This window comes from Hyaena hyaena, unplaced genomic scaffold (genome assembly GCF_003009895.1).
Source record: "Hyaena hyaena isolate Hyena2069 unplaced genomic scaffold, ASM300989v1 scaffold_201, whole genome shotgun sequence".
NCBI classification, from domain to species: Eukaryota; Metazoa; Chordata; class Mammalia; order Carnivora; family Hyaenidae; genus Hyaena; species Hyaena hyaena.
In genome coordinates, this window is record NW_024080833.1 from 2,296,117 (window position 1) to 2,313,983 (window position 17,867).

General features: G+C 39.7%; 2 protein-coding genes across 4 annotated transcripts in view; one reads left to right on the plus strand and one right to left on the minus strand.

Annotated features, from left to right (window-relative positions):
• BLZF1 (basic leucine zipper nuclear factor 1) overlaps positions 1-6,702 on the plus strand; it is a 31,927-nt gene extending 25,225 nt beyond the window's left edge. The window contains exon 7 of the mRNA XM_039241883.1: positions 5,341-6,702. Coding sequence (XP_039097814.1) covers positions 5,341-5,526 — 186 coding nt within the window. The 3' untranslated portion in view covers positions 5,527-6,702. The remainder of the gene's footprint in view (positions 1-5,340) is intronic.
• Positions 6,703-10,854: 4,152 nt separating this feature from the next.
• CCDC181 (coiled-coil domain containing 181) overlaps positions 10,855-17,867 on the minus strand; it is a 29,502-nt gene continuing 22,489 nt past the window's right edge. For 2 of the 3 annotated variants that reach the window (XM_039241869.1, XM_039241872.1), the window contains 2 exons: positions 13,184-13,338; positions 10,855-11,191 (listed from right to left, as the gene is read on the minus strand). In XM_039241869.1, the coding sequence (XP_039097800.1) occupies positions 11,032-11,191; positions 13,184-13,338 (315 nt within the window). In that variant the 3' untranslated portion in view covers positions 10,855-11,031. The remainder of the gene's footprint in view (positions 11,192-13,183; positions 13,339-17,867) is intronic. The other variant, XM_039241870.1, reaches the window with a different exon arrangement.

Here is a 17,867-nt window from a genome sequence, read left to right on the forward strand (position 1 = left end):
CTGGGTGGCTTAGTCGGTTGAGCGTCCGACTTTCGCTTAGGTCATGATCTCGCGGTTTGTGGGTTCGAGCCCCGCGTCGGGCTCTGTGCTGACTGCCAGCTCAGAGCCTGGAGCCTGTTTCAGTCTGTGACTCCCTCTCTCTCTGACCCTCCCCTGCTCACGCTGTCTCTCTCTCTGCTAGAAATGAATAAAAAACATTAAAAAAAAAAAAAGCCAGATCCAAAATAAAAGTAAAATATATGTAAATAAATAAATAAATAAAAATTTTAAAGATTAAAAGAAAGGAAACTAGAGCCTATTTCCCCTAGACCTGAAGCTTTTTTTTTTTAAGTTTATTGTCAATTTGGTTTCCATATAAACACCCAGTGCTCATCCCCACAAGTGCCCTCCTTCATGTCTATCTCCTCCCACCCTCCATCAGTCCTCAGTTTGTTCTCAGCATTCAAGTGTCTCTCTTGGTTTGCCTCTCTCCCCCTCCCCCACTATTCCCTCCTTCTCCCCCATGGTCCTCCGTTAAGTTCCTCCTAATCCTCCTATACATACAAACATATGGTAGCTGTCCTTCCTAGAGCTTAAGCTTTATAGCACTCTATGATCAGTAGACTTGGTGCATGCAAGGGATTTGTGCTGGTCTTTCAGAGAAAGGGCTTATTGCCCTGATTTTTCAGGCCTACTTGCCCTCTAGAGGTACACCTGCATCAGTGCAGGTAGGTGGGTCTTGGTGGAAACCACTCCAGTCTCTACTCGGCTGCACTGTTTAGCTTACTGAGGTGGATCAGTGCTGATGGGCAGGCAACAGAGTGGTGTTGCCCTGCTCTCTCATCCCCCGAGCGGAGAACTCATGCCTGTCACTCTTCAGAAATCCCTCACAGAAGAGCAAACAGTCCCCACTCTTGTGTCCCTGGATTCCATCAGATTCCTTCCTTCACCCCGTGTCTGAGCTGCTCTATCTCAAGCACCCAGCTCGTTTCTAAAGTCAAAATTTTAAGGACTCACATGGCATGGCCCTGTGCTCAACTTTTGGGGGAGGGTCTTGCATAGCTTTTGCCACTTCTCAGCCTGTGCCAGGAAAGCAGTTGCGCAACCACACACTGGTTCAGAGGCTCGCTGCCCTCAGCCAATGTCCCCACTCCTATGTCTGGGAACAGTGAAGCATGCTGGCACCACCCGTTCTTCTGTCCCCAAGAGGTCTTGCCACCACTCCCAAAAAACAGGGCAACCATTTCTCCCCATGTCGCCCAAGGGATCCTCAGACCATGCTATCCACTCCTGGGTCTCTACCCTCCTTCCCTACAGGATCACCACTAAGCTAAGCACCACTCCAGCAGTGGCGGACTTGTAAAACATCAGATTTTATATTCTGCTGCTTATAATACCTTATGTCTCCATAAGCAGGGCTCCCCACCCTCTACAACACCCACGGTTCTTCTCTCCTCGAAGTCAACTCTGTAGCTCCTACCTTCCAGGATTCTACTTGCAGGCTCGCCATTTTGTTCTCTCAGTCCTCACTTTGATTTCTTGGGTATTCAGAATGATTTGATATTTATCTAGCTTTGCTCAAGGGATGAGGCAAGATTAGGGCCCCCTACTCCTCTGCCATCTTAACTCCTCCTCACTTTATTACCATAGTTTATGTATCAGCACTCCTTCCTTGATATTCCCTTGACTTCTGTGACCTCACTCTTGGCCATCATACTCCCTGTCAGAATGCCTCCTCATCACATCTTTTCCTCCTTTAAATGTTGATGTTCCATAGGAATCTGTTCCCCATGCTTTTCAGACTCCCGTAGTTTCTGAAACATCATACACCTCCAACTCCTCACTACTCTGTGGCCATTCTTTTTCAGTATTTTGCAGGCTTGTGAGGCATCCTCCTATGCTCACTCTTGAGCCTTTCCTTTCATAACAGACTTTCTGTATTCTGTAGGGACTATCCTGTTCCCATGGCTTCATGCTTCAGACTTCAACGGAGACCTTGTTTTCTGGATTCAAGAGACATATCCAGCTTGACATCTCCGTGTGCTGAAAATAGAACAATGTCCTTTCTCCTTGCTTTTGCATTTCTGTTTCCCCCTCCCCCTGAAAAAGAAAAAGAATCCACTTCTCCCCGTTCTCCCTCTTAGTGAATTATACCACTATATAGATGTTTTAAGTATTTCATAAAATAACTCATATAAAACTCATAAAAGATTCCAAAGTATAGTAATTTCACAATAAACAGTAGATACCATTTTTATTACTTTCTTAATCCCCCTAATCCTGTTGGTGTTACAAATCCAGCAGTTCTTTCCATTTTATCCCCTCTCCCAAGTTCAAACACCTATCCTCCAACCTCAGTTATTGCAGTAGCCTTTTTACCAATACCCCTTGCTTTTTACCTGCCTCCAGGCCATCCTCTACTGCAATTAAAGTCTCTCTCTGCAGAGAGTTATTTTTAAAATGGAAAAAAAAAAATAAAAAGGAAACAGTCAACCCACTTGTGTTGGTACCCTGTTCAGACAGCTCCTAGTCTCCCACATATTGAGTCTCCATTATTCCCTACTATATAGAAGGCTTTTCACAATCTTTATTCCATCTCTTTTTCTCAAGGATTATTAGCCAGGTGTACCCACACCCTGCTCTTCAAATATGAGCAGCCTTAACCACTTTTCACTGCAGAGACATGTCATTGTATTGCAGGCCTCTGTACATGTTTTCTTTCTGCCTAGACTGTCCTCACAGCACCTCTCCACCTTTAAGAATCAGCCCTCCCTGAATCTCATTGGCAAACTGAGATGGACCTTCCCCCAGGCTTCCATTGGGCTTTGTGTATTTATCTGTGATAGCTCTTTACCATGTTCAGTTGGAGTTGTTTGATTCACGTCCTCTCTCCCTAACTATAAGCTCTGTAAGGGTGAGGACTGTACCTTATGTTTCCTCAAGATCTGGCACAGTAATCCTGTACACATAGTAGGTGCTCAGCTGTTTACAGAAGGCATCCATACCCAAAACTAAATTAATCATCTGGGTTTTTTTTGGGTTTTTTTTTGAGAGAGACAGAGATAGCATGAGTGGGGAAGGTGCAGAGAGAGAGAGAATTCCAAGCAGGCTCCATGCTGCCAGTGCAGAGCCCGATGTGGGGCTTGAACTCATGAAACCACAAGATCATGACCTGAGTTTAAATCAAGAGTCAGATCCTTAACTGACTGAGCCACCCAGGTGCCCCTAAATTCATCATCTTGATCCCTTCTCTTCGTTGGGAAACTTGGTTACTGCCTATTCACAGTTGCTGCCAGTAGCATGTGGTAGAACTGATTACCCCTCCTTCCTTGAAACTCACACCCTCCTGGCTTCTCTCTTTTCTCTGACCATTCTGTTTTACTATACAATTTTAGGTATCCAGAGGGCATGATCTATATCCCCTTTTTTCCAACATTTTATCTACCACATTCTCTTAGTTAACATACCTGACAGTCCTCCTTTCTTAGTGTCTCTTGAACCTTTCAGCCCCATTGCTTCAAGGTCATCATTTGTTGGCTAGCGTACGCAATAAACTCCCTTTCTTTGTTCTTCCCATGTCCGCTTTTAATGCCCACCCTTTACCTGCTCTTCCAACTGGGTATATAGCATGTTTGTCTGAAAGGCATCCTGCTTAAAATCCTTCCCCATCACCTTCAGGCAAAAATCCAGAAACCTGTCTGTATGGGTATGTCAGTCTCCTGCTGAACTCCTTTGGTATGTTGTTTCTCTCTCTACAGACAGAATGTAATAACAGAGTATTTCACTGCTTTTCTTATCTATTTGCCCTTCCAAATTTATAAGCAGGTTTTAGTTAAGCCCTTCATCTTTTTTTTTTTTTAATATTTTTATTTATTTCTAGGAGAGAGAGACAGCGTGAGCAGGGGAGGGTCAGAGAGAGAGGGAGTCACAGACTCTGAAACAGGGTCCAGGCTCTGAGCTGGCAGTCAGCACAGAGCCCGACACGAGGCTCAAACCCACGAACGGCGAGATCATGACCTAAGCGAAAGTCGGACGCTCAACCGACGAAGCCACCCAGGCGCCCCATAAGCCCTTCATCTTTACTTGTCCTGTATCACCCAACCAAATTTTACAAAAGTAAGATTTCAAAAACTCAGTGGAAAAAGCATCAATCTAGTTGAAAACTAAAGGTCCTAAAATAGAACAGTGGCTCTTAAATGGTGCCAGGACATTCTTAAATTAGCTCCAGTCCTTTTACGTTGGTAACTTAGAAGGAAAAAACCTACTGGACAACATGAGAGAGAAAGGCACATCCAGCCATATCCGGAAGTTCTAAGGAGCTAGGCTTCTATAAGAAAGCAAGAACGTTCTTCCCGCACCCCCCCCCGCCCCCCCCACTGCTTTTCACAGCCCTTCCCAACTGCAGTGCCTGCCTCGTTTGCACCGTAACCCATCCTCCCCGTGTGAGGACGGCGGGGAGAATAACAGGAGCCATGAATGAGCGTGTTACCCTTGCCCTTAATTGGGGAATTTTATTCACCCCAACGGTGCCTCCTATTGTGGGTCTCGTAGAGGAAACAGCAGGACGCGTCAGAGCGGAAGAATTCGGAATACGGTTCTGTGACACCCCACACACAGGAACACGACTGTTAGCACAAAGTAGTGCGTGTAAACTAGAAATAGATGCATGAAAAGCCATTGATTTTACAAGTAACTGATTAAAAACTTCGAAATAGGATTTCAATAGAAGAATGGAGAATCCTGACTCCAGGCAATTGAATGAAAGGTCATAGAAGGAAGGTGGTGGGTGCTTTTTGGTTAAGGGTAAAATTGCTACCACTTAAATCATATTTTCTTCTGTGGTTTCATGCTTTTTCAGCATTATCCATTAAAGAACATTAATTTCATCATTTTTGAAAAATAGGTAACCTAGGTAATGTAACAACTAGACAATAATTTAGAGCTTTTTTTAGGGGGGTGGCACCTGGATGGCTCAGTTGGTTAAGTGTCCGACTTCGGCTCAGGTCATGATCTCACAGTTCGTGGGGTCGAGCCCCACGTCGGGCTCTGTGCTGACAGCCAGCTCAGAGCCTGGAGCCTGTTTCAGATTCTGTGTCTTCCTCTCTCTCTGACCCACCCCTGCTCACGCTGTCTGTCTCTCTCTCTCTCAGAAATAAAGCATTAAAAAAATTTAATAATTCAGAGCTTTTTGAAAAAGGAATAGGTTCTCTAACCAATCAGATTCATCATTCAGATGCTATTTTTTTTCTGGTAGTTACATATTAATGAAATGGGGTTTTATAGGTACTTCTATTATCGATAAAACCAAGGGCTTTTAGAGTCTCTAATGCAGTCTATGACATTATTTCTTATTTTCCCCAGGTTCTACGCATTTTGGATCCAGTTACCTGTACAGAAAGCTCACCTGATAATCCATTTTCTGAGTCTTCACCGTCCACCTTACTTGCTACAAAGAAAAATATTGGACGATTTCACCCCTATACTAGATATGAAAATATAACTTTCAATTGCTGCAATCACTGCCAGGGAGAACTTATTGTCCTTTAACATTCAGTGTGTCGGAGCCATGTCACAGGCACTTGCTTCTCACCCGAGAGTCATCATCTGGGAGCTGGAGTTCTTACAGTGGTAGAAGTAATAACACTTTCTATTTAAGTAATATATATCCCCAAAGATGGTTCATGTACAGGACCACAGATTACCCTTTCTTAATAAATATCTCAGGGTAAGAGAAGAATGAAACTGTGTAGCTATATTTAAAGTAGATACTTTCCAGGCATTATATGATGCTTTTCCTAAAGAACTCTGAAAGAAAAAGATTCCACCTTTATTTTAGGCCCTAAGTTATATCTTGCTGTGTATTTAGTATTAGCAGGTTTACTTTTGGTACTCTTAATGCAAGGTGGGTCATATGCAGCCACACACATTCATGTACTGTTGTCTATGGTTATTTTCTAGGGTTTTTTTTTTTCTTTTTTCTACACTGCAACAGTACAACAGGGCTTGTATGACCTACAAAGCTTAAAATATTTCCTATCAGGTCCTCTACAGAAAAAGATTTCTGGTCCCTACTCGCAAGAAATAATAGCCAGGAGGTTGGGTGAAGTGAGTGTCCATTCCCTTTTTGGTGATTTTGGGGGGTGGGGGGGCTACAAAGGAGGCTTATGGAAATAACTGTGGGTGAAGGGACTACTATTTTAAAACTAAATGCTCTATGTTAGGAAAATTAAAAGTATTTTACAAACATATTAGCAAGTGGTTCAGCAAAACATTATGTTGTTTTTGTGTGGGGAATGCCATATTTGAATTGACATATATAAAGAAAACAGATTCCACCGAGCTCATTTTGACAAATGCAAGACAATAGGAATATCCAGTTTGATATAAAATATGGTGGAGAAAGTAGGCTCTTTCTGGAACATTGTACAAAATAAAAAATGAAATTCATCAATTTATATTAATACAATATAAATATATAATTATTGTTTATGATAAACCATTGTAAAACACCCTTTTTATAGGTCTTTAGAAATATCCACAATATGTTTATACCAGATTACACCATAGTAGGCGCAGAACTGCCTGTCAAAAGACAAATCTTCTCAAGACAAATCTGGTCAAATAACATATTTTAATGTCAACAATGATTTTATTGTCTAGCTCATCAGAGTTATACTTTGAAATGGCAATAAATTTCTCTACATTCTTTATTTTGAATATTGACTTAACGTGCTTGTCAAGTCTTCATCTAATTTATACTATTTATAGTTGATTCTTCAGTCTTTTCTTTAGGTATACTTAGCATACAACTTGAAGAAAACATAGACGAAAAGCTTCATGACATTGGATTTGGCGGTGATTTCTTGGATATGACACCAGAAGCACAGACAAGAAAAGAAAAAATAAAGTGAACTTCATCAGAATTAAAAACTTTTTAATCAAAGGACAGCATCCACAAAATGAAAAGGCGATCTATAGAACCAAAGAAAATATTTGCAAATATATAGTTAATAAGGGTCTAGTGTCCAGAATAAAGATCTACAACTCAGCAACCAAAAAAAGAACAACCTAATTTAAAAATGGGCAAAGGACATGAAGAGACATTTCTCTAAAAAAAGATATACAAAATGTCAATAAGCATATCGAAAGATTCTCAGCATCACTAATCAATAAGGTAATGCAAATAGATATCACTTCATGCCCATTATACTAGCCACATATGAAAGAAGGAAAATAAGTGTTGACAAGGATGTGGAGAAATTGGAACCCTTGTGCATTGCTGGTGAGAATGTAAAATGGTGCGACCACTGTTGAAGATAGTATGGTAGTTCCTCAAATAATTAAACATAGGCACCTGGGTAGCTCAGTCAGTTGAGCATCAGACTCTTGATATCGGCTCAGGTCGTGGGATGGAGCCCTGGGTCTTGGGATTCTCTCTCCCTCTGCCCCTCTCCCGCTCATGTTCTCTTTCTAAAATAAAATTAAAAAAAAAAAATAGACATAGAAATTTCATATGATCCAGCAATTCACTTTTAGGTAAACATCCAAAAGAATTGAAAGCAAGGACCCAAATAGTTGTATCCCAGTGTTCACAGCAACAGCATTCACAATAGCCAAAAGGAAGGTGAAAGTAACATAGGTGTCCTTTGATGGATGCATTCATCCTTATCCATTTGCTTACCCATTGATAGGCAAAATGTGGTATATACATGCAGTGGAATATTAGCCTTAAAAAGGACTGAAAATCTGATATATGCTACAGCATAAATGAACCTTTAATACATTACACTAAGTGAAATATGTAAGTATAGGTAACGTGAAATAAATTCATAGTGGCAAAGTAGAACAGTGGTTATGGGAAGTCAAGGGAAGGTAGAACAGGGAGTTTTTGATTCATACAGACTTTCCATTGGGATGATGAAAAGTTGTGATGGTTGTACAAGATGAATATATTTAATGCCCCTAAATTACACATTTTAAAAATGGCCAAAATGGTAAGCTTTGTTATATATATATTTTATCACACACAAAATTGTGCATATACTCTTATAACCACAAACCAATAGCACGCTTCTGCAAATGTTGGTTTAAGAACATCAATAATAGTAACAAAGATAACAGTTAACAAAAAAAATGGAAAAAGGAAAATTATCTCAAGTCATCAACCTAACATTACACCTAAGGAACTAGAAAAAGAAGAGCAAACTAAGCCCAAAGCTGGCAGAAGAAAGGAAATCAAAACTAGAGCAGAGGTAAACAAAATCGAGAACATAAAATCAAAGAAATGGAAAATTGGGGCGCCTGGCTGGCTCAGTTGGTTAAGCATCCGACTTTGGCTCAGGTCATGTTCTCATGGTTCGTGGGTTGGAGCTCCACGTCGGGCTCTGTGCTGACAGCTAGCTCAGAGCCTGGAGCCTGTCTTCAGAGTCTGTGACTCCCTCTCTCTTTGACCCTCCCCTGCTCATGCTGTCTCTCTCTCTCTCTCTCAAAAATAAATAAAACATTTTTAGAAATTTACTAAAAAAACAGAAAATTGGTTCTTTGAAAAGATCCCCAAAAGACAAATCTACAGCCAGACTAAGAAAAACAGAAGATGCAAATAACTAAAATCAGAAAGTGGGGAAATTAGTGCCAACCTCCTAAGTAAAACAAAAAGGAATAGTACTTCAACAAATAAACTAGATGAAATGGACAAATCCCTGGAAACACACAAATGACCAAAACTGATTCAAGAAGAAATAGAAAATGTGAACAGGCCTATAACAGATTAAATTGGTAATTAAAAAAAAAAAAAACTTTACAATGCCATATAGTCTTATGAATATAGATTTCAAAGTTCCTCAACAAATTCCCAGCCAACTGCAACAGCACAGTAAAGGGATTATACACCATGACCAAGTGGTATGTATCTCAGGAATGTAAGGGTAGTTCAACATAAGAAAACCAATGTAGTATATCATACACACACACAATGTATATCCTATGTATATGATATACACATACATAAAAGGACAGAAAGGAAAAACCACATGATCATTTCACTTGATGCAGAAAGAGCTTTTGATAAAATCCAACACCCTTTTATGATAAAAAGCACTCAGAAAAATAGGGATCAAAGAACTGGAATAAGAATAGAGGAATAAGAACTTCCTCAACTTTATAAGCATTTATGGAAACTCCCACAGCTAACACCATACTCAATAGTGTATTACTAAAGGCTTTCCTTTTAAGATCAAAAAACAAGACAAGGATGCCCACTTTTACCACTACTATTCTACATTATACTGGAAATCTTAGCCAAAGCAATCAGTCATGAGAGAGATAGAAAAGGAATCCATTTTGGAAAGGAAGAAGTAAAACTGTTCACAGGTAATGTTATCATAAACACAGAAAATTCCAGGGGTGCCTGGGTGGCTCAGTCGGTTGGACATCCGACTTTGGCTCAGGTCATGATCTCAGTTTGTGGGTTCAAACGCCCACATTGGGCTCTGTGCTAACAGCTCAGAACCTAGAGCTGCTTCAGATTCTGTGTCTCCCTCTCTCTCTGCCCCTCCCCTCGTGCTCTGTCTCTGTCTCTCGAAAATAAATATTAAAAAAAAATTCCACGCAATCTACAAAAACACTAGTACTGATAAATTCAGCAACGTTGCACAGTATATCAATGCAAAAATTCACTTGTGTTTGATTTTGAATATACAACTCAAAAGCAAATTAAAAAAATTCCATTTGCAGTGGAATCCAGAATATCTGTAAATGAATTTATCCAAGAAGGTGAAAGACTTGTAGTGAAAACTGCAAAACATTGCTGCACTAAATGAAAAGACATCTGTGTTATTATGGGTTGGAAGGTAATTTCATTAAAAAGGCAGTACTATCCAAAACAATCTATAGATTCACTGTGATCTCTATCAAAATTCCAACAGCCTTTTTTGTAAAACTGGTGTGCAATATTCAAATGTCAAATTAGTTCTTATCATTAAATGATAACTTTAAGCAACACAAGACTAGTTATAATGAAATGTTAAATTATCTGGTATATGCTGAAAGTGCTGTAAGAAGTTGAGACAGGATTGAATGATTCTGTGTTTTCTCATTTAGGGTCAAGTGATTAAAGTACAAATACCAAGCTGATAAGGACCGTGTCTTTTGAAGCTTTAACAGAACTACACTGATTCTCCAGTCTCCATCACACTTGTATGGGTGCCTTTGTCCTCCACCCTTTAAATGCTCTTACATATCAAGTACTGCTCCTCTACATATCAGATTCCTATACAGTCTTAATCTTAAATATTTCACAATATCTACCAAGGAATGAAAACTTTATAATATGCCTAAGAGAAAAGATTTTGCAATCAAGCAGATCAGAGCCTGTGAGCAAACTGCTCCCTCTATACTTTAGTTTCCTCATCTGCAAAACAAGACCAATAGGGTTGTTACAAGGATTAAACCAAATTATTTATGTAAAGCATCTACAACAATACCATGTACACTATAAGCTCTAAATAAGAGCCAGGTAAGTTTGTAACATACCAAAATTGGATGTATAATTACGGTCTTCATTTTTTAAAGAACATGAGGAAGCCTACCCTACTTCTTAGCTTGCCATAGCTATTCAAATTCAAAGTTGTCATAGATAAAATTTTGTATAAGGCCTTGAACCAGGGTTGTTTAAGAGGTCACTACAGCTTTATGAAATGTTCTGTTGCAATCGTTTTTTAATAATAGGAGAAACTAAGAATAGAAATTTGTCCCTTTCTTGTGTTCTTTCCAGCTAGAAATGCTAATAATTTACAAGTAAAGGAATCGAATAGCAATGTAAAGTTCATTTGTTGTTCAATTTGTTGCATGGAGTACAAGATGGTATAACAATACAACGATGCAAGAGAAGGAATTTATTTTGTTGTGTTAAAAAAAGACAAATTCACTGTCAGTATCACTAAAAGATAAATGGCATTTCCATAATTTAGAGTATGACCAAAGCACACAGGCCATCAGAAATGATATACAAACTTCTGAGGGTAGCAGCTTCCAAATGAAGTATTTAAGATACTTTCAGTTATAATGATCAGTAAAACGAAAAGCTTTAGCTTCTGACATATATAGGTGGCTCTGCAATTGTTTCGAATGCTTCACTTCTAGTCGGAGCTGCCTAGTTCTTTCTCTGACAGCCTGTTGCTCTGCTAGTTTTTCGATCCGTTTCCTTCGTAGCCATCTGCAGAAAAAGATAGGATCAGAACTGATGAGTATAAACCTCTTTTTGCTATAAAGTTATTACTACAGGCTATTAAAGGAAATTGAATTTCTTTACATGGAAATGCTATAGTCACAACAAAAATTATTAAAGTGCTAACTGAAAAATCTCAGGCTTATTATCTCCTACGCTCACACAAGAAAGCATAATCACATTTGCAATCAAATACTTAAAATTAAGTCTCTTACGATGAAACTGCCAACTAAAAAAACTGGGTTTTTAGTAATAAATACAATATTTCACATGTGATATTGTCCAATTCTTTTTTTATATGATTTTCTAAGCAGTCAATTATTTGATAGATTCCAAATGACTTATTTTTTGCAACTAGTTGTATTATAAAACATGGCTCAGTTAGGTTAAGATGCCACCATACAGAAATGCTGCCTTGTCACCTGGGATGTGCACTGGGTAGTCTATGTAAGTGACGAATCACTGAATTCTCCTCCTGAAACCAGTATTGCAGCGAATGTTAACTAAAATTTAAGTTGAAAAGAAAAAAGGAAAGGAAAGGAAAGGAAAACTAAAGAAAGGTTACCTTGCTCTTCTGGTAGATATTAACATGCTCTAAGGTGAAGGAAGAGTCCACATTCCAACCAATTTGAATCTATAAACCTTGCTTAGGTAAAATAACCCCCAAATAACACACATATGAAACTGGGTATGTGGTGTGTGTGTATGTGTGTGTATGCACGCTTGTTTTCAGAAATAACACTGAACACCAAATAACTGTCAGAATAGAATAGATTTAAGCATATAAGCCAATGTTACATGGTCCTGGATTAGACACTAAACTTGAGAAAATTAACTATAGTCACTTGGGGGTCAACTGGGAAAAAACATGATTCTGGACTGGATATTAGATGAAATCATTAATAAAAATAAGCAGATTACAGAACAGTATAACCAGTGTGATCTCAATTTATATTTTAAAATTATAAATATATGTATGGAGAAAAAGGTATGCACTAAGGTACTAACAGTGATATCTGGGTGATGAAAATGTGACTTTTCTGATTCCATTTCCACAATGCATATTTACTGCTTCTGTTATGATAAAGAATTATATATGTTTAAAAAAAATGAAAGGAAGAAAGAAACACAGGAACGAAGAAAAAGACAGTGAAAAAGACAGAAAAGAAAGGAACTTCAAACAACCAGACCCCTTCCCTCTCCCAAGGCCCGCTGGCAAAATTCTGTAACCAGGTCTGTTTCCTCACAATGAGTCAGGTGACATGGAGTCTCAACCAGGGAACTGAAAAGGTCAGGTTTGCCTTGAATTACCAAAACATGTGTCCAAATCTCTTTTTCGATTTGGTTTGTACAGATCTTCCTCCTCAGCCTGTCTTTCTTTCTTTACGGAAAAATATTTCTTGGGAAACGCAACTCTTTATTCAGTGTTTCTGAGGAGTATGTAAGAGAAGCTGTGAACAATCTTTGGTTCATTTCTCTAAGAACTGAACAAAAAATAAATAAATAAATAAATAAATAAATAAATGGTAGGCTATCAAAGGTTATCAGATTGGCGAAATATAAAATACTTTGAAAATATCTTGAAGAAGGGTGCCTGGGTGGCTCAGTCAGTTAAGCGTCTGACTCTTGGTAGCAGCTCAGGCCATGATCTCAACATTCGTGAGACTCAGCCCCACATCGAGCTCGGAGGCTACTTGGGATTCTGTCTCTCTCACTCTGCCCCTCCCTGCCACTCTCCAAAAACAAATAAACATTAAAAAAATAGAAAATATCTTGAAGAAAGAAAGAATGGTGTATAGATACAATGCATAGTATGGAGCTAAAGAGTTTTCTCACAGTTTTAGAAGCATGGACATAAAATTGAATAGATATGTAATAGAACCGATAAAATATTCTGTGGTATTTTTTTCAAGCTTTCTTGACTATACAACTCCCTAAATGACTGTGAGGAAAGGGGAAACACGTCTGTCTGTGACTTACTGTTTAAAGGCCCTTTCGCGGCCTTCTGTCCCTTTAAGGAAGAATAAGCATTCCTCCTGCTTCCGTAGTTCTTCTGTCTTTCTCTCTCTCAGCTGCTCTTCATGCTTTTTTTTAAGCCATAATCGAAAAGCTTGTTGTGGATCTCTGTTTTCCTGCTGATTACAAAAATAAGCTTTATTTAATTTTAAATACACCAAAACTCCTTTTTGAGGCCTTGCCTATAGAACCCCACAAGAAAATGTGTTCCACTCATCAATTTTTCTTAATAATGCCAATCTCACTACCCGCACTCCTAGCATCCAAACAAAATACATCTCCTGGGACTCAGCGACACTGATTGCCCTCTCACAGAAAATCCAACACCATTCACTGCCATCTGGCACCTTTCAAAAGCCTTACTGAGATAATCAAATGAAGAAGGTTTAAAGGCAGTGATTTGCAAACTTTTCAATGATGAGCGCTTTGATAAATATAATTAATTTTTCACAATGGCACAAAAAATAAAACAGGCTGAAGAAAGACTGAGATAGGCAGTATGAGTGGAGTTGAAGTCTTTGTAGCAATTCCTGAAGGAGCTCCCTGGAATGCAGTTTGAAAAGTGATGATCCAACACTTCTGTTATTCATCCTTTCTTTTAAATTCTATCTTTGTTTTTAACGTTTAAGAGTGTCTAACTACGAAGCCCAGCTCCAAACTGTAATCACTCTTAGGCAGGGCGGCCAAAAGGGTTTGCAACCATAAGATGTTTCTCATCGGGATAACAGCCATGATGATCTTGTCAGAAGCCAGTGGGAGAACCTTATTGTAGAGTTCCTTCATGATGGACACTATCTTCAGGGAATTTTCAAAAGCTGAAAGAGCTCTTCTGTGGTAGAATAAAGAACGCAAAGGGACAGATTTGGCGTGAGGGGAAAGCACGGCTCATCATACAGCTGCCTGGCTAAAATGCAAAGGACCTTTTCCTTTATGCATTCATTTAATACTTCCCCCAAATATGAGCTCTATGATAGAGAGGACCACTTCCTTCATCTTGCATTTTACTTTATCTATTACTCCCATTGTCGAGTATGTTCCATTTTAATTTATACAATTTACGTAACCTAGGATCTTTGATGTGCAGTGCGGAAGCTTGTGAGGATGACCCATGGACCTAAGGACCACAGATGAACACCTAGAAGTCTGGGAAGGGCTGGAGATGACTAAAAAGGGTTCATTTTGGAATTCGAGATCAAAAGAGTCAAGGATTCAGAGGTGAATAGGGTTTATTGGTATCTCTGTTCATTTATTCATTCAGCAGACACTTACAGAGTATCCACCACACAGAGAGCATACAGGCCCACTGGTATGGGGCTGCATTAATGAAAAGAACAAGGTTCCGTCTCTCGTACATTCTGTGATTGCACTGTACAATAGAGTGGTCCTAGTTACACGAAGCTACCTAAATAATATTTAAAATTCAGTACTCACTCACATTAGCTACATTTCAAGTGCTTTTTAGCCACACTGTGGCTAGTGGCTACTTTACTGGACAGCACAGATATACAGCATTTCCATCATCACAAAAAGTTGTACTGGGCAATGTTATTCTAGATGAGGAGATGAAAATAGATGACTGATTGATATGTCAGATTCAAGAAAAGTATGGTAAGGAGAGAGGGGAATGTGGAGGGAGGTGACAAGAAAGATGGTATGTGGACAGAAAGTGAGGGAGTAAGTTATTGGATATCTGGAGGAAGAGTATTTCAAGCAGTGGTAACAGTGAGAGCAAAGAATCTGAGAAGAGATTCTGTTTGGTATGTTCAATAAACAGCAAAGACGTGAGAGTGAAGCTATGGCTAAGTGGCTGGAAAGTGGCAGGAGATGAAGTCAAGAAGGCCACGGTAGGCGATGGTAGGAACACTGGATTTTATTTTGAGATGAGAAGCCATTGGAGGTTTCTAAGCATACCTGACACAATCTATTCTGCCGATCCTCTCTCTCCCTCTCGCTCTCTGCCCCTCCCCCGCTCATGCTTGTTCTCCCTCTCTCACAATAAATATTTTTTAAAAAAGAAACTGAATTGTATTCTTTAAAAATATGTACCATGCTGAACATAATTTATTTCAACAAATTTTCATGTTAAAAGGCATCATGGTTATGTATTTCCCTTTGGAATGTTTATTTTTTTCTTTATTTGCAGTCTGTCTCAAAAATTAACTTTAACGAGGAACTATATCATAAATGAATATAGAACAAAATTGTGAATTTTGTCACTTTGAATTTGGACGCTTAACTGCCTGAACCCCCAGGCATCCTCAATTCACAGTTTCTGTTTCTTATCCCCAAATAGGACACAATAGAACACCGAAGTGTATGCTTACTTTTACAGATACCCCATAAAAATGTTAGGGTTAGGTTAGGCTGAAGGCCATGAAGCCTGAGGGCCCCCATCCCCTGGGACACTATCAGCAGTGCACTCACAGCTGTGTTTTTCTTGGTCACCGAAGAGTAAGCTCCTCTGGTCTCCAAGCTTCTCGACATTACAGCAATGTGCCCTGAGTTCCCTGCTTCCCTCAAAAACTTTTCTCCTTTATCCCTTGTAATTCCTATTCAAAGATACACAAACTGCTAAACATGCCCATTCTCACAAGATACCGAAAGGGCCTTGGACTTAAACCTCCTGTTTTACCCAAATCCTGATTCTCCCCCAAGACACAGTCTTCCTCTCCCAAATCAAGTACTTCACCAGTCAGGTGAAGAAGTTAGCACACACTCCTTCCTACTCTTTACAACTCTATTCCTCTATGCTTTTAAGTAAAGCCACACCCATCTGATATTCACACTCTTTGGCTCTCTTAATTTCACAACACCCAGGCTCACAGATTTCTCATTTTCTCTCCTTCCAGGACTTTCTCCAGGGCACTTGACACCCAGTCCTTCAGCCACAGCCACACCCCCTCAGACTACTTGGTCTCTGAAATCACTCATTCTCAACACTAACCATAAATTACATCTCTCCAGTCAGTTTTCAACATCTTCACCTGGATATTTCGTAGGTACCTCAAGCTCAACAAGTGAAAAACTTGAAATAATAGTTTCCTCCATCAGTGTGTTATTCTCTGCTGCTCCAGTGAGTGGCACCGTCTTCCACCAAGTTGCTCAGAAGAGAAACCTGGTATATTCTCTTTACACCTCATTCTCCCTCACACACATATCTAATTAATTACAAATTCCTACAGTCAGTACTTCAAAATACCTTAAATGATGCACATCTCTCTCCCTTCCTTCCTCCCCCTCCCTCTCCTCCCTCCCTCCCTCTCCCTCCCTCTCTCTCTCTCTCTCTGTCTCCCCCACTCATTACAATTCTAGCCCAAGTCACTATCATTTCTCCCTCATATACAACTACATCTGCTTTTTAATTGCTCTCCCCACATCTGCTCTTGCCCCTTCAATCCATTCAGTCATAATAGTTCAGTGGAGACTATAAACAGAAAACTCACAGAATATACACATGGTCATATGTACTCATGCCTATTATTAACCTGAAGAAAATTAAGAAGATAAACCACATAAAGTGTTAGTCAGGATGTGGTAAAAATTCACTCTTACACACTGTTGGAGGGGCTATAAATTGATACAACCTTTTGGGAGGTTAATTTTTGTACATTTAACTAAAAATTTCACTCTGGACATCCAATGAGTCATAAATTCCACTCTTCAGAAACTCTCCTACAGAGTGAACATGTTCACTACAGCACTGTTAATGCACAGAACAACACTGGAGCCAAACTGAATACCCACAATTGAGGAGTTAATAAATTATCTCTGAACAGAACACTCTGCAGCTACCTGAAAAATATACCTAAATGAGGGGCGCCTGGGTCGCTCAGTCAGTTAGGCATCCAACTTCGGCTCAGGTCATGATCTCAAGGTCCTTGAGTTTGAGCTCTGTGTCAGGCTCTGTGCTGGCAGCTCAGAGCCTGGAGCCTGTTTAAGATTCTGTGTCTCCCTCTGTCTCTCTCTACCCCTCCCCCACTCACACTCTGTCTCGGTCTCTCAAAAATGAATAAATGTTAAGAATTTTTTTTTAAAGCAAGGGAATCAAGAGCAAAAATAAACGAATGGGACCTCGTCAAGATTGAAAGCTTCTGCACGGCAAAGGAAACAACCCACAAAACTAACAGGCAACCAACGGAATGGGAAAAGATAGTTGCAAATGACATATCAGATAAAGGGTTAATATCCAGAATCTATAAGGAACTCACCAAACTCCACACCCGAAAGACAAACAACCCAGTGAAGAAATGGGCAGAAGATATGAACAGACATGTCTCCAAAGAGGACATCCAGATGGCCAACAGATATATGAAACAATGCTCAGCATCCCTCCTCATCGGGGAAATACAAATCAAAACCACACTGAGATACCACCTTACACCAGTCAGAGTGGCTAAAATGAGCAAATCAGAGGACTCTAGATGCTGGCGAGGATGTGGAGACACGGGCACCCTCCTACACTGTTGGTGGGAATGTGAACTGGTACAGCCCCTCTGGAAACAGCGTGGAGGTTCCTCAGGAAACTAACAATAGAACTCCCCTAGGACCCAGCAATAGCACTGCTAGGAATTTACCCAAGGGATACAGGAGAGCTGATGCATAGGGGCACATGTACCTCAATGTTCATAGCAGCACTCTCCACAATAGC